The sequence below is a fragment of the Chrysoperla carnea genome, chromosome 2 (assembly GCF_905475395.1).
Source record: "Chrysoperla carnea chromosome 2, inChrCarn1.1, whole genome shotgun sequence".
NCBI classification, from domain to species: domain Eukaryota; kingdom Metazoa; phylum Arthropoda; class Insecta; order Neuroptera; family Chrysopidae; genus Chrysoperla; species Chrysoperla carnea.
The window spans coordinates 95,346,301-95,367,891 of NC_058338.1; the positions used below are offsets into that span (position 1 = coordinate 95,346,301).

At 30.7% G+C, this 21,591-nt stretch overlaps 2 protein-coding genes across 3 annotated transcripts; one reads left to right on the forward strand and one right to left on the reverse strand.

The window, feature by feature from the left end:
* Positions 1 to 3,675: 3,675 nt before the first annotated feature.
* LOC123291778 (serine/threonine-protein phosphatase 6 catalytic subunit) lies at positions 3,676 to 10,222 on the reverse strand. The gene is made up of 4 exons (XM_044872196.1): positions 9,933 to 10,222; positions 8,206 to 8,493; positions 6,237 to 6,504; positions 3,676 to 4,895 (listed from the first exon to the last, which is right to left on the reverse strand). Exons 1-4 carry the CDS (start codon positions 10,095 to 10,097, stop codon positions 4,705 to 4,707), a joined length of 912 nt encoding a protein of 303 aa, XP_044728131.1. The 5' UTR covers positions 10,098 to 10,222; the 3' UTR covers positions 3,676 to 4,704.
* A 4,659-nt stretch (positions 10,223 to 14,881) lies between these two features.
* Positions 14,882 to 21,222, forward strand: LOC123291789 (cdc42 homolog). Of its 2 annotated transcripts, none has more exons than XM_044872208.1 (6): positions 14,882 to 15,014; positions 15,356 to 15,426; positions 15,799 to 15,911; positions 18,538 to 18,647; positions 18,721 to 18,918; positions 19,462 to 21,222. In XM_044872208.1, exons 2-6 carry the CDS (start codon positions 15,362 to 15,364, stop codon positions 19,549 to 19,551), a joined length of 576 nt encoding a protein of 191 aa, XP_044728143.1. In that variant the 5' UTR covers positions 14,882 to 15,014; positions 15,356 to 15,361; the 3' UTR covers positions 19,552 to 21,222. The 2 variants fall into 2 exon arrangements, with proteins under 2 accessions (XP_044728143.1, XP_044728144.1); XM_044872209.1 differs by lacking the exon at positions 14,882 to 15,014 and adding an exon at positions 15,165 to 15,290.
* The last annotated feature ends 369 nt before the right edge of the window (positions 21,223 to 21,591 follow it).

Consider the following 21,591-nt stretch of genomic DNA (forward strand, 5'->3'; position numbering starts at 1 on the left):
CCATTTGGCGAGTTGCAACTCCCAGTTATCAATAATAGTTACTGGTTAAAACGGAATACAGTTCAATATATACTGTCACCCCGTTTTTGGACACCATCCAATTAAATAACAATAATTATACCATGTATATATGAAATATACATAGTATATTAAGTTTAGTCCCAAGTTTGTAACGCTTAAAAATAATGATGCTGGGAAAAAAATTTTGTCATAGGTGTTCATAAAATCATCTAATTAGTCTATTTCCGGTTGTCCTTCCGTCCGTCCGTCTGTGGACACGATAGCTCAAAAACGAAAAAAGATATCGAGCTGAAATTTTTACAGCGTACTCAGGACGTAAAAAGTGAGGTCAAGTTCGTAAATGAGCATCATAGGTCAATTGGGTCTTGGGTCCGTAGGACCCATCTTGTAAACCGTTAGAGATAGAACAAAAGTTCAAATGTAAAAAATGTTCCTTATCAAAAATTAAACAACTTTTGTTTGAAACATTTTCTTGTAAATATCACTGTTTACCCGTGAGGGCGCCAATTAGGCGGAAACTTTATAATATGTACTATACTTGATTATCAGTTATGTATATGTCACATGTTTGTATGTGTAATGTGATAAAGAAATCAACACTGACTATGCATGGTATTTCAACAATTAACTCAGTCAATTGTTTGTTTTCATAAAAAATTTCGCAGTTCAACGAAATAAATTATTGTTTGAATATTGTTTAATAATCCAAAATGGGATAAATTGAACATAAAAAAGACAACTGTGACGACGAATACAAAGGAATTAAAGGATCTAAAAATGAAACACAATTACAATTTTTTGTTTCTATATGATAATAGTTTGATCCTTCTCGCGAGCGCCATTGTGGCCATTCACTGAAACTTAGGGCAAAGATTTTAAAATAATAAAGTTTAAGCAGCTATACACCTCACGATTTTCGTGTAAACTATGGTTGAAATACTGATGTAGCTTCATCAAATGTGAGTAAATAAATTTTTTAAAGATTCAGAGAGATTAGATCATGAGACTTTTTTTCGTGAAGTTTTTTTGAAGTTGAGGCTCCAGGCAGAAAGTCTATGCGACCATCCACGCCTTGTGGGAGAAAATTCAGATCTGCTTCACCACTATTTAACGACATTTATGCATCATGATCAAGGAAAATTTCGACAAAAATCTATGTGCCATCAAGATCTTGGAATTTTAACCTTATGAATTAATAAATAATTTACAATTTTTAATTAAAAAACTGTGGTTTCTAACAAAATTACTTCTTGCGTTAATTTTGAGCCCGTAGAGAACTTAATCGGCAACATATTTTGTCATGACTATCTTCCGCATGGATATAGGAATATTTTAAAAGGGATGGAGTATAACCGAGTGGGGTGAGTCTCACTCAGGGGGAAGAGGCAGGCTATCATTGTGCCTACTTTCTATTGGCTGTTAACTAGGCGCATGCTGAAAGTATGCTCAAAGCCTTCTTTAAGTGTTTTTGATTCGTTTGTAAGCATGGAAACATGTTATGACATATGGTTGACGTGTGTGGACAACATAAATAAATAATCTTGTATTCAAGAGAAAAGTAAAATTTGTAAAGAACAAGTGAAAACAAACAATTGACTGAGTTAATTATTGAAATGCCATGCATAGTCAGTGTTGATTTCTTTATCACATTACACATACAAACATGTGACACATACATAACTGATAATCAAGTATAGTACATATTATAAAATTTCCGCCTAATTGGCGCCCTCACGGGTAAACAGTGATGTTTACGAAAAAATGTTTCAAACAAAAGTTGTTTAATTTTTGATAAGGAACATTTTTTACATTTAAACTTTTGTTCTATCTCTAACGGTTTACAAGATGGGTCCTTCGGACCCAAGACCCAATTGACCTATGATGCTCATTTACGAACTTGACCTCACTTTTTACGTCCTGAGTACGCTGTAAAAATTTCAGCTCGATATCTTTTTTTGTTTTTGAGTTATCGTGTCCACAGACGAACGGACGGACGGACGGACAACCGGAAATGGACTAATTAGATGATTTTATGAACACCTATGACAAAATTTTTTTTTTACGTTTGTGTGAACATTCCTTGATTTTAGTAATGAAAAAATCGTTCCTTACAATGAATTAATAATTAATGAATTTTTTCCGCCTCAGGTTTTTTCAATTTTTTATGAGACAACTCGACATTGCAAATATGTAAACAAAACATTGACCATCTTAACAGCTAGAACCATGAAGGTTATAAGAAGGAGAACGATCGCTATAGAAAATATTGTCCCCGAAATATGGATAAAATAAGTGAGGCGCTGCAACCGCTAAGTAGTATCAATAAAAGCGGGCTGTTGTGCGCTAATTTGAAATGATATATCAATTTGTAGATTATGCAACTAACTCCATCTACTTGTACTCATAAACAGCTAACTTCGCAGATACTACTTCTTGATGACAGCGTGCCTGGTGGCTGAAAAATGAACTATAAGTTCTACAAATTTTCAGGGACAGACGCGCTAATGCTTTAACACGTAGCGATCGTTCTCTTCATGGCTAGAACATAAACAAATAATCAATATGGCGATGACTGGGTACCATGAAGGTTATATGCTTCATGCTGGGTACCGTGCGAGGGTGATTACCGAGAGTGAGGAGAGAATGTCCCTATCCTACTCCTACCTGCACAAAAGCATTCCCTGTTTACTTCTACAATGGATAAACCCACAATTGATAATATTCAGCAGCCATTATAGATATAGTTCACAGATTACAGTTTTTAATTTAAAATAAACTATAACCTGTGATATAGTAGTTTATTTATCATCTCCATTTTTACATTTTGACATAACTTTCAGCTAAGTGAAACTCTAAATTGACCTGCCAAATCACCATCAAGCTTCATCATGAGGTTACTTCTTTAGATGTAACAAAAACCTGGATGTTATTCTATTCAAGGATTAAAAAGGATCAACAAATAATAATAAAAACACTATAAGAAAAAAAATATTTTAAAATTTTATTAAACAATATTTTAAAAGTATGCATTTACTTTTTAAGACATCTTTATCAACGGTTTCCTGTGTGCATATACACGACTTCATATCAAACGCAATGCTCCAATTTTGAAACGTTGTAGGGGAATCCTTCTTAATAAATCAATTAAGATATGTTTTTTTTTGTATTAAAATGGCCGTCATACACCAAAACACGTTAAAGTGAGTTGTTTCTGATAAGTCATTTCAGGACGGCTGGAATTGAGAAGCTATTGGTCAGGGTCTTGTTTATTAACTTATTTTACACAAAAATTATTATAGTACTTTTCTTTTCAGGGGCTTGAAACATTCAATTATTTCCTATGTGAACATCTTCAATACATAGGGGAAGCTGGGGCACAGGAGAACAATCGGAAGATTAATATCTTATTCCAAGAGAAATTTCAGACCGAATTTCACAGATTTAATATGAGATCAAGCCGTTATCTTAATACGTCTATTGTTTAGTTATACTGAAAATATTGATTTTTTGAAAATAAAATGGACGATTTTTCACTTGGAAGTGGTTATAACTTAAGTGGCTTAAATCTCAGCCTCTTTGAAACCACTCCCTCCCTCCATTTAGCCAATTGAACTGTAGCCTTTACCACGATGCCCCCTCGAATATAATATATTTTTTTTTTATTATCAAGTCAAGAAAACAATTTTTATTCTCTGAAACACTGGTATTACGGTTTACGGCATTTCTTACAGTATGACGTAACTTAAACAGCAAATTATTTTCATTGTGTCAAAAAAATATATCAGGAAAATTTCGTAGCTTTGCTTCATTGCTACCTTTTACCTGACGTAGCTCAGCGTAACTTCTGTACTAAAACCTTCCCCCTTCTAACCGAGCTTCCGAATGTGTACCAAAGTAGACTCCGTAGTCAAAGCAAGAAAATTGTACCACACTTTCCCCTATTCAGCATGTTGCACAATTAAAAAAATGTTCACGCTTCCTGAAAAGGCGGAAGAATAACGCACCAAGACACTTCCCTTAAATTATGAACTGTCGTTGCAGTTTAAATGCAAGCAAACACAAAATGAAACAAATCCGAAAAATAGTTTAAGAAACGATCGCTCGTAAATCTTCGTTTCAACGTAAGTTTGGACCTAAATTTAAAAGAAATCATGTTTTTATTTAATTTATATTGTGATCGGATCTTAAGATTTTTTCTAATTTACGGAGATCTTTTCAATCATCTCCAGGAGGATCATAGAGTTTTGCAAAAAGTATAAGTTCTTATAAAAGTTTGAAAATGGTCATTTCCATAAACATAAATAAAACGTAATAGATTTGTTCTGCTTTCAGTTCAAGCTTATTCAGGAAGTTTAACGTTCTACGGTTAATTATAGAAAATCCTGTATACTTTGTGCATCGACATTTTTAAAAATAAGGCTAACTTCCTTTAAATTCGAACCAAAACTTGCATATCCAAAAAATAAAAAATCATGATTGATTCCACCTTAGACTATAATATTGATATAAGGCCTAACGAACATCGACGACATCTGGATACGCGGATACATAAAAATTGATCGTATCTATAAAAGATTTTTTTTTTTTTTTTTTTTGGGCAAAAGGAACGTGTTTTTGTTAATTGTGAAAAAAGTTATAAATATAATTAATTTTTTTCGTTTTTGATTGGCTGTTTTAGTAAGTTTATAAGAAGTAGGGTGTTGTATTTCTTGGTGGAATGACACGTTCTGAATCAGGTACCGCTTTAAATATTTTCGCTTGACGATTATCTGTCGAACTAAATTCTAATATACTGGCAATATTTCCACAACGATAACAATAATTTGGTGCTGACCATACGGTTACTAATTTATCATCAAACATATATTTATAACCTGAAATAAACAAATTTCCCATTAATAATATTATTTGTCTTTAGCCTCTCCCTTACAGTGCTACTTTTTGGAGGCCCTAGTCACCTAAGGATGAGATCGAGAACGCACTACTTTTTTCTATGTGCATGGTCACGTCATTTCTCACATACAGAAAAGAGACAGGCTCATTCTTTGTGTCAGTTTGTATAAACAAATTGATGTGTTAAAAAAATATCTCATTTTCCTGTTATGAAATACAAATTATTAACGCTTAGTTTTCCCTGGATATGTTTTTCGATTAAATTCGTGTACCAATTAGATAATTATTCAATGTCGTTGCCGCATTTCGTCTTATTTTAAGTATTTTGATAGTTGGAAAATCGAATTTCTTTCAATGTTCACAATTGAACCGAATTAAATTATATAAAACCAATAAAAGAAACATAATACTAATACTTCAAAAGTTTGGGGATAGTAACTTCAAAAATCGTATTGCCAATCAACTTTTTTGTCGATGAATCGTGTAATTATGGTGTAAAATGGAACGAAAATTGCAAAGAATGATTTTTTTTTAATGCAGGACGAGGCTCCCGTCGATTGTGGGGCTCTGGGCATTTTCTAAGAGGGACCAATTGGAAAAATGGGGCCTTCTCCTTATCCTTTCTAACTAGTTGTGAAATACCATCTTCTCAATAAAACTGTCTGATCACATTGATCTGGGTACTGAGCCACTCTATTCCCGTTAAAGGGAATGAGGCAACGGACTCGTTAGCACGAGAAAGGTCGTCTCAAACAACCCTATCACTTGAGCCTGTCATTTCCATAGCAAAATGCTCCGTAATTTACAGTTTTATTACTGGAATTTTGCGCAGAGCATGTGACAGGCTAAGCTGTAAAAAATCACAGCAAGACAAGTAGTTGTATTGAGTAGAAACTCGCTAGAATACACTTGAGAATGCAGAGTGTTGGGACACTTGACACGACACTGCCGATTGGAGATGGTAACCTTCATAACTTGGGGACCTGAGATGATCCAATTTGTAGAGCCTTAATGGAGGACAATGAAATATCCATTTATTTTATTTGTAAAAATCTACGAAGAGCTAAGTATAGAATGTTAGGGTTTGAAATCTTGGACCCATAAATCCTGGAAGCAATCCCGGAACAGAAGCTGTTAGAATTCTGCGTGGCTTCTGATCTCGACAGAATTCTATAGCTTCATCTGTTGAACATAGCACCTCCTAGGCGTTTTGCTTCCGGATGACAGACTGTTCTCAAGGCGGGCAGACAGGAATCCTTGATCTAGGTTCTAGGGTCCCAATTACTGTACGCTTCCTATCAGTATTATTAAGATCATCTTACCTTCATGTACTAATTGATGTGCACGACATATTAGTGACAATGCATTTACGTCCATAAATTCATGTGTGACTCGAGCACCAAATAAGTAACCAGCACCTCTTGGACTTATCGACCATGTATCAACATCCTCTGGATCGGACCATACTAAATCACAAAATGCACCTTTGTGTGGTATTTCTTGATTACGATCAATTGATCGAATTTGATCTAATGTTATGATATCGGGACTTAGACCACCATGTACACATAAAATTTGTTCATCAATTAACTGCAAAAAAAGGAACGAGCTTGTAAAAGAATTGTCAAAAAGTACTTAGGCCCAGGTCCTGGGATCAACATCCGGGGCTCGTAGACATTTTTTTTTTAAATTATACAAATGCATTTCAATATTCTTAAATATTAGTTTTACAGAAAAGATGATCAGGTCCGAAATTTTTATGTTTTTAAACAAGGTGGGGCGTTTAGAAAATAATTTTCATAAAATTCGCAGACAACAAATTTTGATCGCGTTTTCGAACCCATTTTTTTGTATTTTTTCAATTATTTAGAGTGACTATTTTGAAAACTGCGATTCTGATCAATTTTTATACCATGTATATATGAAATATACATAGTATTATAAGTTTAGTCCCAAGTTTGTAACGCCTAAAAATATTGATGCTACAAAAAAAAAAATTGGTATAGGTGTTCATAAAATCACCTAATTAATCCATTTCCGGTTGTCCGTCCGGCCGTCCGTCTGTGGTCACGATTACTCAAAAACGAAAAGAGATATCAAGCTGAAATTTTTACAGCGTGCTTAGGATGTAAAAAGTGAGGTCAAGTTCGTAAATGAGCAACATGGGTCAATTGGGTCATGGGTCCGTAGTACCCATCTTGTAAACCGTTAGAGATAGAATAAAAGTTTAAATGTAAAAAATATTCCTTACAAAAAAATAAACAACTTTTGTTTGAAACATTTTTTTGTAAACATCACTGTTTACCCACGAGGGCGTTAATTAGGTACAAATTTTATAGTATGTATTAATATAGGAATATCAAAGTGAATATCTTTTGTTATTTACATGACGTCAAAAAAAACAAACGATTGCGCATCAACACTTGCGCATTATATGAGAATATCAGTTAAATTTGTCAGATATGTATGTATGTGAAATGTGACAGAGTTATCAACACTGCCTATACATGGTATTTCAACAATTAACTCAGTTAATTATTTGTTTTCACTTGTTTAACTAGATTTTTGTATTTTTTGAGTCAAAATTAGTCTAAAAAAATTACTTTTATTAAGATGAGAAACTAAAAATATTTCTCGAATTTTTGCATTTTTTTTAAGGAGTAAGGAAAAATTCGAAAAAATCGAACCAAATTTTATTTTTTCCAAATTTGATAAAAATGATTTTCTACTCATTTTGACCCAAAAAAAAAAAAAAAAAAAAATCCAGTTAAAAAATTGATCATAATCATAATTTTCAAAATAATCACTCTAAATTATTGGAAAAACACCAAAAACTGGATTCGAAAATTTCGATCCCAGTTTTTAATCTCTGATTTTTATGAAAATCATCAACTAATTTTCAACTCTAAAAATACAAAAATGTACTTAAAAAATATTGATCAGAATCATAGTTTTCACTATAAATGATTTAAAAATAATCAAAAAATGGATTCCAAAATATCGATCAAAGTTTTGGCTCTGATTTTTTTGAAAATCATATTCTTATTTAGAATAATAATTAACATTGGTTAATAAACATTGCAGCTTAGAGGCCGATGTACAAACAATTTTAGGAAAAACTTTTTTTCTGTAGCTCGCAGAATTAACTTCCTGTAAAATAGTGACCGAATATCATCATATTTTGACATAATAAAATGTTCCCTTGTTCGAAAAGAGTTTCTTGTTTTTATTGACCTAACATGATTAACACACGTTTGAACCCCCTCCCCTTCCTCCCAAAATCATACTTACAGCGGCCACAGTTAATAAATCAAAAACTCGACAACAATACTTCCATGCATTAGCATTACCATATTTACTTAAACATTCATCATAAAATCCATAAACTTGTGTTATCTGTCGACTCTCATGGTTGCCACGGAGTAACGTTATTTTATCGGGCCAACGTGCTTTTAACGTTAACAATCGTGTTAATGTTTCTAAACTATAATATCCACGATCCACAAAATCACCCATAAATATATAATTTGTGTCAGGTACTTGACCACCACATCGAAATAGTTCTTCTAAATCGTAAAACTGCAACAAAAAAGAACACAATTATATTCGTTATATCCAATAGTCGTAAGGTTAGAGTAGCTCTGCTGAGGTGGGACATACTTAGACCAAAAAGTCCGTTGAGATACTGAGAAAAGGTTGAACCATCCCTGGTCCCTACTCCATGAACCATTTGGAGCATTTTTAACCCCCAAACCAAAAAAAGAGGGTGTTAAAATTTTGACCGCAATGTATGCCTGTCTGTGGCATCGTAGCGCCTAAACAGATGAACCAATTTGGATTTTTTTGTTTCGTTTGAAGAGTAATTTAATGGGGAGTGTTCTTAGCTAAATTTCGAGTATGAGTTTAGAGTTCCGTACCCGGAACAACTAAAAAATAGACGATGATCCTTAAAATCGGTTCATTTTCGAAAAGGTTCTAAAGAAAAGGTAATTTAATGGAGAGTGTTCTCGCGGATTTTATAAATTTCACTTGTAAGAACAGCAAGAATGCTTTAACGTGAACCGAATTCAAATCTAAGAGGTCGTCAAAGAAAGGCTGGCTCAAGTGAGTCTGTCTTCTCATAACTGGAGAGCTGGACAGTGATAGGCAAGATGATACATCGTTTCTTCCCCCTTCCCACTGTGATAAATCCTGCAATAATCGTGATGCATCCTGTAATACCCGCAACGATTTTGCTTAAAAGGCCCGTCTGTCTAAAAATAGTCTAAAATTAAAATTAGTCTAAAACATTTTTTTAGACTAATTTTGACTCAAAAAATACAAAAATCTAGTTAAAAAATTGATCAGAATCATAGTTTTCAAAATATTCACTCCAAATGATTTGAAAAACACCAAAAAATGGATTCGAAAATTTCGATCTAAGTTTTTTGTTTCTGAATTTTATAAAAATTATTTTCTCAACTAATTTTGACCTAATAAATACAAAAATCTAGGTAAAAAATTGATCAGAATTATAGTTTTCAAAAATAATTCCTCTACCTGGTTAAAAAACATTTAAATTTCGGACTTTAAAGAATATTTGAATCGATTTCGGCTTAAACAATCAACGCGAGTTGCAAACACTATTTTTTAGCTGATTACTCATTGAGCGTGACTTCTTAGATTTCCCTGATTTCCATAATAAATCTCTATCATTCTATTTTTACTTTCCGATCACTGTCAGAAAGGTACCTCGGGGAGTAAAATTAATTTTTTTTTCCCTAAAATGACCCATTTTTAAAATTTGTGCTTACTTCTCCTCGAATACGTTTAAAACTTTACCTTTTTCGATAAAATAAAAATGGTCCTTACATTTCATCACGAAGTATTTAATATATTACTCGTTTTACCGAGTTCAAACAAAAGAAAAACTTTGATATAAGTTCCGAATTACCTAAACGTAGCATGCTTTGAGAATTTGGGATACATTTAATGGAAAGAAGGCGAAATATTAAAATATATTAGATTGTTAAGGTTACCTGTCCATGAATATCCCCACAAACCGTCACAGGTGTTGATACTGGTTGCACATTTGATTCCTCTAACAATAAATCACACACCAAATCACATAAACATTTCAAATCGTTTTCTGGTAAATATTTGCATTCTTTTGCAATTTCTATCCATTTATCAAGATCTGCCATATTTTTAAATTTTTGATTTTTCGTATTTATATGAAACTTTTATGAATTAAACAACATTGATAATGATTCAAACACAATTCAAAATATGGAAATGATTTTAAATATTTTTTTTTTTTTAAGTAAAAAGTTTTGTAGAAATATTTTTATTTTATAGAATTGTTCGAATTACGATTGAAAAAAATATTCTGTCAAACTGAAATAATCATCTTTGATGTATAACCTCTATTTTAACGTTTAGTGGGCTGCCTACTCGCCTCTAAATATTCGTCTATTGTTTGCGGTGAGCTGATGTAACTTTTGAGGGAATCTTATCTTAATTAATTAAGATTAGGTATTTATTAAGTATCTTAGTCATTATTTAGAAAATGATTCAAAAGCTTTTTGTTCCTATCCAAATATTTTGTTAATTTTGTTTAACTTAAATTGGCGTTAATACTTTTTTTTTTGGTAGGCTAGAGTTCATCACAGACTTATAATTAAAGTTTTGCTAGAAGTCTAGTCGGTGGGGCTGGGGTTCATCAACTTGTATATTTCACACTTGACTATCAAGTTTTTAGCTTAAAATTAAAAAAAAAAAAAGCAAAAGTTTCTAAGTTTGTTTGTTTTTAATTAGAGCAGAAGGGTGTATTATTTCTCTTTAATCCTAAGAAAATTGACTACAATCTTCGATTGGGTGACGATTTTTTAAAATTTTTTATTTTTGTAAAATGTTTATTACGAATTCGCAATCGTAAAATATTGATTCACCTTTTAGATTATTATAAAATTGAACTCTTTTGCTAAATCTATAAAAAAAGTCTTGACACCAAATACCGCGTAAAATTTTAAAATGACCGCACCATTAAATCCAACATGGCCAAAACACAATTTTTTTTTAATGGATTAATGATTGAAAGCTTGAAGCACAAGTTTAAAAAAAAATTTTGTTGCTTTCATCTGATGTGTCCGTGATTTTATAATAAGCAAAATGGGTCCTGACATCAAATAGATACATTTAGACATCAAATGCCGCTCAAAATGGCTGCCATAAAATTCAACATGGCCAATTCCCAATTTTTTTCATGGATTAGTTGAAAGCTTGAAGCACATGTTTTTGAAAAAAAGTTAGTGCTTTTGTCTGATGTGCCAATGATTATACCCGGTATATATGAAATATATATCAAGGTATACTAATTTTAGTCCAAAGTTTGTAATGCTCAGAAATATTGATGATATGAACAATATTTGGTATAGATATACATAAAATTACCTATAATGTGTTCGCCCGTCTGTCGGTCAGCATGATAACTCAAAAACAAAAAGAGAAAGAAATTTTTATAGCGGCGTGTTCAAGAGCTCCGTATAGTTAGCAGATAAAATTGTTATTTTTCACTCAAACTATTTCCATTCATTTGGGAATCGTTTGGGATGATTTGGGAATATAATTTTAGAATTTGGGAATTATTAGTTTTCCTGTAATTAATGATTCTTTTTTCAGCGTATAGTTAGCAGGTAGGAAATTAAATCCACTTAATTTTTATGTTATTCGAAAGGAAATCATTTGGGAATTACGATAAACACGGTTTCAGAGTTTGGGAATGTATAATTAATTAATTACACCTATTTTTTAGTTGATTGATAGGTTATGTTAATTAACCGTACACCTGAACCATTAATTGTTATATAGCAGTATGGCGCCAATATTCAAATATTACTGAATAATTTATTTTATAATTTATGTAAATGTTAAGTTTTATTTTGCCTTAAAACTGTTCTTATTCAATTGGAAATCGTTTGGGAAGATTTAGGAATATAATTTTATTATTTAGGACTGATTAGTTTTCATGTAAATAATTAGTTTTTCAAAGCGTATACTTAGAAGGTAAAAAATTAAATTTTCACCATTTTTACGTTATTTGATAATAATTTACATGGAGACTAATCTAATTAATTTGGGAATCATATTAATCACGGTTTCATCATTTGGGACACTAAAATTATTTTATTACTTACATTTATTTTTTAGTTGATTTTTTGTGGTTATATTAATGGCGGCAATATTCAAATGTTACTTCATTTACAATAATTTTGTTTTTTAATTTATGTAAATGTTTATTTGACATTAAAACTATTTTTATTTAATCGGGAAATTTTCAAAGATCAGGAATCGTTTGTGAAGGTTTGTTTGAAGTGTTTTGGGAGTGATTAATGTCAAAATATTCAATGGATATTTTCTATATGATCATTTGTATCATTTTTTATGTAGGTGCAGATTAATGCTTTATGCGAAATTACTTTCAAATTTTTCTTATTTTTATTAAAGATTAATAATTCGTCCAATAAAAGAAGTGTTAATTAAGAAGTGTGAAGTGTGGATAAGATGTGGATAGGAAGGAAAATTATTGATAGTCTAACTGTTTATTCTAATAAAGATAAATAAATTGATCATGAAATAAAAACTGCATTTGTATTGATAAAATTGTAAATAAAATATTTATTCTCTTATAGTAGGTACAAGCTAGCGTAGGAGGTATTTGAAATGTATTTAATTTGGTTTTCTTTTTGTACTACTAAATCTCACAAATTTGGTTGAGTTGGTTTGAGCATTTTACAGAGTTTTTAACTTGATATATACGTAAAACTCGAAAAATAAGTTGAACCCCGGAAAATGCTTCAAACGAAAAATGATATATTCAAAGGTACACATCTTATACGGGTATTCAATTCGATCAAGTTTTCGGGTTCAATAAAAAATTCAATCTGATCCATAACTTACAAACAATAGCCGAGCACTTATTTTTTTTTTGTAAATAACCGAATAGTTGAGACAGAGTTTTAATTTTTTTGCGTGTTTCTTCATTCCAATTTGAACAAAAAATGGTTTTTATGGAAAAATAAACCACTTTTATTGGATTTATTAGAAAATATTTTTCGAAGAGTGTCTTGATGATGTAGAAACAATTATAAGTTATAATTATTTTGGGTAAAACTTTTCAGTCTGTTTTTTCGTTAACCATACTGTTTTCGGCAAATGTTTCGAACAAAAATGTTACATTTTTAACCATAAAAACTTTCTAATTTAAAGTGTTTCTCTATCTGTTACCAATTACGGAGTAGATTGAGCTTTTCATTGAACTTGAAATCTTAGGTCAAGTTTATAAATATCTGCGTAAGATGTGCGCATATTCACCCAAAATGTTTTGTTTGAAGCTTTTTTTTATCGACAAAAGTTATTTATCGAGTTTCAAGTATATGCTATAAACTCTTTATATGAAGCAGGGATCAGGCGTACTTGAGTTTGCGAAATTATATCAATTAAAAACGGGAATGCATTAAACACCATATATTATCTATGCCAATATAGTGATAATATATCGTATTTTAAAATGAAGTATCATTTGAATATTGCCGCCATTAATATAACCACAAAAATCAACTAAAAAATAAATGTATTTAATAAATTAATTATACTTTCCCAAATGATGAAACCGTGTTTAATGTGATTCCCAAATTAATTAGATTAGTCTCCATGTAAATTATTATCAAATAACGTAAAAATGGTGAAAATTTAATTTTTTACCTTCTAAGTATACGCTTTGAAGAACTAATTAATTAAATGAAAACTAATCAGTCCTAAATAATAAAAATATATTCCTAAATCTTCCCAAACGATTTCCAATTGAATAAGAACAGTTTTAAGGCAAAATAAAACTTAACATTTACATAAATTATAAAATAAATTATTCAGTAATATTTGAATATTGTCGCCATACTGCTATATAATAATTAATGGTTCAGGTGTACGGTTAATTAACATAACCTGTCAATCAACTAAAAAATAGGTGTAATTAATTAATTATACATTCCCAAACTCTGAAACCGTGTTTATCGTAATTCCCAAATGATTTCCTTTCGAATAACATAAAAATTAAGTGGATTTAATTTCCTACCTGCTAACTATACGCTGAAAAAAGAATCATTAATTACAGGAAAACTAATAATTCCCAAATTCTAAAATTATATTCCCAAATCCTCCCAAACGATTCCCAAATGAATGGAAATAGTTTGAGTGAAAAATAACAATTTTATCTGCTAAGTATACGGAGCTGTGTTCAAGACGTAAAAAGTGAATTTAAGTTCGTAAATGAGCAACATAGGTCAATTGGTTCTTGAATCGTAGAATCCATCTCCAAACCGTAATAGATAGAGCAAAAGTATAAAAGGTGTTCTCTATGGAAAAAATTAACAACTTTTGTTTGAAATATTTTTTCCGCAAACATCTTTGCTTACCCGTGAGGACACAAATTAGCCTAGAACAAAAGTCTCCATTTTCTAAAACTATACAAGATGGAAAGTTGAAAAATTGAATGTAGCTTCAAATCCTTAGTCTTAAATTTTCATATCAAACTTGTCGGATAATATGAAATTTCGAAAGGACGCGGTCAGGGCTCACCATTTACTTGAGATAAATGTTTGATAATCGAAAAACATTCATGATCGAAACTGTCTATACAGGGTGTTTCAACAATTAACTCAGTCAATTGTTTGTTTTCACTTGTTTTATAATAAGTTGCCCTGACCAGTGCTTGTACATTTTTCAATTTTCCATTATTATTTGTCGTACTTAAAACCTTATTAGAAATGCATATAATAATTAGATTTTTCGATAAACTTGTAAAAAAATTTCATTATTTTGATCTGAATTATTATTAATTTTAAAGTTTAATTAAAAAATTTGAAATAAAAATTTAATAAAAAATGTGTAAGATGGCATCACTCTCCAAGCAAATTGCCTAGAATTTGAAGTGTAATGAATAAGATTGGCCAAGCCCTAAATACGAGACTTTTAGATTGTCATATGTTCGTTTTATTTTAATGGAATGTATAAAAATTAATAAAATTTAATTATTTGATATTTGATAGTTTAATTTATTTAAGGTACATTTTTTTCATTTCTATTTTACTAAACAATTTTCTGAAACAATTCGTAGCGGTAGATGAAACAAAAAAAAAAAAACATTTTTTTCCAATACCTGCATGACGCTATACAGTAAGATGGCCGCATTTTTCAGTATTTTTTTTTCTATGATATAAGAATTTATATAGCTCGAAGTGTTCTCACAAATTTATGTGACGACTCATTTTTTGACGATTTATGTCAAACGATAGAACTTGTCAAGTTTAACGAACTTTTTCCGTGAATTTACTATTTGTGTGAGTCAGAAAGTTTTGAATTGAAAGAAATGCCGTGAATACAAAATTTTTTGTGCTATTTTTAGGTAAAAATGCAGACAATTAAATGTGTTGTCGTTGGAGATGGTGCTGTTGGTAAAACATGTTTACTTATCAGGTAAATACACCTTAATTTTTGTATTTATAATTTTTCCATAATTCTTATTTGTTCGACTATAATTTGGCGACGAGTAATAAAGAATATGATACAAAAATCATGATGACAATCGACCTAGAAATCAGTTAGGATATTTTGAATTTTATTTAGCACAGGGAAATTTATTTAAAAAAAACTACTCGCCGCTGGAATTGATATAAAAAGACTTAATTGGGGTTCTGTGTTTGAATTCGAAATATCTTAGTAAATTTTTTTTTTAATCAGAATATATATTTTTGGAATCAGTTCCAGACATTTATTTATTGTGGCTTTTTGGGTTTAATTTTCAATATTTACAGAGTATTTAATGTTATTTTATCTGTTCTTTTATAGTTATACCACAAATAAATTTCCATCGGAGTATGTGCCGACAGTATTCGATAATTATGCCGTTACGGTTATGATCGGCGGTGAACCATATACTTTAGGATTATTTGATACTGCAGGTATGTTTTAAAATTTTCCTAATTTTCCTTTACTTATCGAATTTGGCGTAGTATTTGATTGTCATTTTAGAACGTTTGAGTAAGCAAACAATAGGGTATTATCGTTTGTCAAAAATAAATCATGAAATTTGAAAAAAGTTAAAATTTATGTAAAAATATACTTAAATATTCTGATTTCGAGTCATAAAAGCACATTTTTCTTGTATAATATTAAAATTAAAAATCGTAATTTTTAAACTGTATATCACGGGACCTAAAGCGTGGGTAAGTCCTGCTGTGATGTCATAGCGGTATGAGTCATAGACCATTAATTAGTTCAGTGTAGACAGCTGGATATAATATATCCATAGATAATAAGTATTTATATTTATTATAATCAGATGTCTATGAATATATCTGTCAAAATTATTTGTGTTATTTCGTATAATGATACCGATATTACGTCATCAAATTGGATGCCCGCGTTTTCAACAGTTTAAAAAGGGTTTAAAATTTAATTTAAGTTTTTGGCAAGAAATAGTGGAATACCCTATTATGCAAAGTTTCGTAGATGACAAATTTATTATACCTGTATATATGTAATATATCAAGGTATACTAAGTTTAGTCCCAAGTTTGTAACAAGACGTAAAAAGTGAGGCTAAGTTCGTAAATGAGCAACATTGGTCAATTGGGTCATGGGTCTTTGAGACCCATCTTGTAAACCGTTAGAGACAGAACAGAAGTTTATATGTGAAAAATGTTCCTTATAGTCTTATATAAAAATAAACAAATTTTGTTTGAAACATTTTTTTGTTAACGTCACTGTTTTTCCGTGAAGGCGCAAATTAAGATAAAACTTTGGTGTCCATTTTCTCCAAAACTATAAAAGATAGAGATTGAGAAAATTTGCAGGTAGCTTCAACTAGTAATCTCGTGAAACATTCTCAAAAAAAAAGGAAATAAACTATAGAAAATTCTTTAGAAATTTTTAAAAACCAAAAATATAAATGACGGCCGAAAGGTCGCCATAATTGTGTTGATTTTTTAAATTCTTTTAATTTATAAAAAAAATATTTCAACAACTAAGTCAATTGTTCGTTTTCGCTTGTCTGCTTGTCTTGTATATTTAAACGAGACATTCTTGTATAGATATCAGAAATCTCGGAAACGGCTCCAACGATTTTCTGAAATTTAGTATGCGGGGGGTTTTTGGGGAGAAAAATCGATCTAGCTAGGTTTTAATAGACTTTTTTCATGAAAAACAGAAATGCTTTTTGATAATTTTTTATGAAAATATAGGTCGAGTAGAAACTGTAACTCAAAAATTACGCATTTTTAACAATAAAAACACTATTAAAAAAATTGTTAAAAAATCGCAATATTTGAAATATGACAAGCAATGACAATAAAACAGTGTCAACAGTCTTATTAATATATCATTATTATCAACTTTAAATGACGTCAAACCAACCTTCGTGTAACATCGTGTGTTTCCGGATCGTTTTCGCCAATTTGAATTTTAATGATTTTCATTGTCTTGTTTTCTCGGTCATATGGCTTCAAAAAAATCGGGGAAAAAATTAGCCCATTTATCAAGACATTTACTTTCATTTAAAAAAAAAGAAAAAAAATGTGAAAAAGGTCTATTTTAGAAAACGTCATTTATCTCAGAAACGGCCGCAACGATTTTCATGAAATTTAGCATGCAGGAAGTTTCGGGAGCAATAAATCGATTTACCTAGGTTCGATTCGGTTTATCAAAAAATAAGAATAGTAATAATGGTCTTCCAGGTACTTTAACGATTTAATAGACTTAAATTTTTAGTCGTTCTGAAATGATTGTCATAAATTACGTCTGGCCTAGTATAATAATCGAGGTAAAAAAACCGAAAAATGACCAAAAGGTCGGAATTTAATAGTACAACTCCGATTTTTACGAAACAATCAGTTTGGTCAGAAAGTAAAAAGTAATTTTGTCCTTTGACATTTTTTCTTAAACCTCGTCGTTTTTTAAATAAATTTTCTATTTCCATGATTTTTTTCAGCACGATTGATTATTACAAACTTATAAGCGCGTAAATTTAAAAACCATCCTTTCTGTCCAAACTGAATTTTTTCTACCCTCTCATATTAACATTTTGCGCCCAGTCTCGTAAAAAATCGGAGTTATACTATTAAATTCCGAACCCCATTGCCTTATTTCTTCAACTAAAACATATTTGATAAAATTATTATAATTTATTTTTTACTAAACAGGACAGGAAGATTATGACAGACTTCGACCATTAAGTTATCCACAAACAGATAGTACAACTCCGATTTTTACGAAACAATCAGTTTGGTCAGAAAGTAAAAAGTAATTTTGTCCTTTGACATTTTTTCTTAAACCTCGTCGTTTTTTAAATAAATTTTCTATTTCCATGATTTTTTTCAGCACGATTGATTATTACAAACTTATGAGCGCGTAAATTTAAAAACCACCCTTTCTGTCCAAACTGAATTTTTTCTACCCTCTCATATTAACATTTTGCGCCCAGTCTCGTAAAAAATCGGAGTTATACTATTAAATTCCGAACCCCATTGCCTTATTTCTTCAACTAAAACATATTTGATAAAATTATTATAATTTATTTTTTACTAAACAGGACAGGAAGATTATGACAGACTTCGACCATTAAGTTATCCACAAACAGATGTCTTCCTCGTATGTTTTTCCGTTGTTAGTCCGTCATCATTTGAAAATGTAAAAGAAAAGGTAAGGGAAATAAATTTCAACAAAAAATGAGTTCAAAATTTGATCTAAATTTCATTTTTTTTTTCAATTACAGTGGGTACCAGAAATAACGCATCATTGTCAAAAGACACCATTTTTATTAGTTGGAACACAAATTGATTTACGTGACGATGGTGCTGTTATCGAAAAATTGGCAAAAAATAAACAAAAACCTATCACATTCGAACAAGGTGAAAAATTAGCAAGAGAATTACGAGCTGTTAAATATGTTGAATGCTCTGCTTTAACTCAAGTAAGTCTATATTTACATTTCATTTCAATATAATGTTTTGAATCCAAACATTTTAAACCTGCCGCCCTTTTTTCATTAATCTTCACAGTCACACAGTGGCTTCATTTGGAGCATTTCCATGGCTCATAATTGTACGCATTTTGCGAACTGTGGCTGCAAAACTTTCATCACTTTGATAATAATTCTTGTCAATGAGAATTCGTTGTTTTGTATTGTAACACTTCATTTTACTTAACCTCCAACTGTCTTCTAATGAACGGCCATTTATTTTTTAATGTCAAATCATAACTCTTAAAATGTAAACTCAACATCGCCGTTCTTATTGCTGTCCTTTTATTCCTAGATAGAAATTCATTTTTGGACACAGTGTACTTGACAATATAAAGCTTTATTTATAACTGACCATGAGAGTTGCAATACTGCTAACTGATGATAAAAATTCGTACTAATTTAAACAGGAAGTGGACCGCTTTTTCAGTAGTTCTAGTTTAGATTACCAAGTTACTTACCATTTATCATGAATTTTTTTTTTCGAATTTTCAGAAAGGATTAAAAAATGTATTTGATGAAGCAATATTAGCTGCATTGGAACCACCAGAACCAGTAAAACGTAGGAAGTGTGTGCTTTTGTAATTATAGGTTTGGCATGTGCGCGTGCGTGGCAAGGCGCATATTGTGCGGTTTGATTACTTTTTATTTTATATTTTCTGAACTATTAATAATTAAAATATTAATAATTATGATAATCATCCAAAAAAAAAAAACAAACAATAATTTAAACAAAAATATTTTAAATAAAAATAAAAACAAACATTTAAAAATCTCTTTTTTATGTCTTTCGGCTAAAATTTTTGTTGTCCGATCACTGGAAGATCACATCACGTCGTAGAAATATGAATTTTTTTTATACGACGAGCGTTAACAAAATTCGAAGAGCTGCGTACAAAATGGATGCAACAATAAGTGTGTATGTAAGTTTAATTTTGGCGCCTTGAAAGTTTAGAACTAAAATCTACCTCAAAAAATAACTAGACACGGACTCAAAAAGAATCGTGATACTCAGTGACTGATTGCTGGAGTTTGATAACCTATCTCTCAACAGTCAAAAGATCGTCGCGGCGATGTCAAAAATGGAGTAAAAATTGCGGTAGCATCCTAACTCCGAATTTTGACTATTTGAGATAAAATATTTATATCGTTTACGAATCGCCTTAATATTTTCTTTTGTTTACAAGTCCAAGAGGCTTCGATTCAGAAGTATTTATATTTTCTTAAGACCCGCGATAGAAAAAGTAGGTAGCATCATATGAAGGAGCCTGTCTCTTAATTCTAACTGTCTAGTGTCCCCAATCTTGACTTTATCTTGGAAATAATTATATATGGAACGACTTGTTGGAAGTAGCTATTTTTTTAAAATTATTTGTTCGTCAAGATTATCACCATACAAGTCGCTGCGACATCAGAAGTAACGTAAAAAGTTGTGATAGCGACCTATATTCGAGATTACAACGAGATTATGTTTGAATAGTCTCGATCTTCTTTTTTGCTTACAAATGAAAATATTTTATCCATGAGATACAGTCTTTTATGGTCGGGGCTGCTTATTATGATTGTCAGGACTGTCGTGATGACATCAAAAGTGGCGAAGAGCGAAGTACGCAGGTCGTTGCATTGAATAGGCGACAAAGTTGTAGCAGAGAGTTCTTTTGCATCAATTGTTTCGTGCTGAGACCTTTATTGAAATTGGTCTTGTTAATATACAAATGAAATTTACAAAATTTAAAACATCTTCCAAAAAATGCTGTTTTGTTTCTTGTAGCTTTCGCCAAACTGAACCGACTTGAAACATACGGAAGAACACTCTCCATTAAATTATTTTTCAAACAAAAAAAAATTTTTAATCGGTTCATCCATTTAGGAGCTACGAAGACACATACACACACACACACACACTGACACACAGCGATCAAATTTATAACATCCCACTTTTTGCGTCGAGGATTAAAAAGAGTTTGGATAATTTCTTCAACTTACAACCAAAACTACTGGAGTTAGTAAAACAAAATTACGTCAAATTAGTTTTTTTTTTTTGTAATCGATTCTTTAGGATGAAAAAGAATGGATGAAGGAGGGGAGCGAATCTTCTGTTGTAGGGTTTATTATGGGAAATATTTTTTCCACTCAAAATTGAATTTACATAGACTCTTCATAGTTTACTCCCTTTTTCACGTATCCGAAAAGTACTCAGCTCTTCGAAAATTTCTATAATTAATTGTAGGTAGTTGTATTAATAAAAATATAATTAATAATTTTATACATATTTAAAAAAAAAATTATATATATATATAAATATAAACTATATTAATAAAAAAAAAAATTAATTTTTCTCGGGAGGAACAATTTTCAACATAAAATGGCTTTGCTGCTATAATTAACCCCTTTCCTTCTGATTATAAACTTGTACTAATTTTTATATAAAACGAAATAAAATAAAAAGTTACTTTTGTTTATTCAGGCCAGAATATGTTGACAAATCATTTTCTTTTTTTTTATTATTGAGAGAAGGATCGAAGTAAAACAATAACTAATTATCGAGATTTCGGGCGTTACCATAGAAAATATTCGATTAATTTAAAAAAAAAATCGATTTTTGCATTTAGTTTTTGTTCAAAA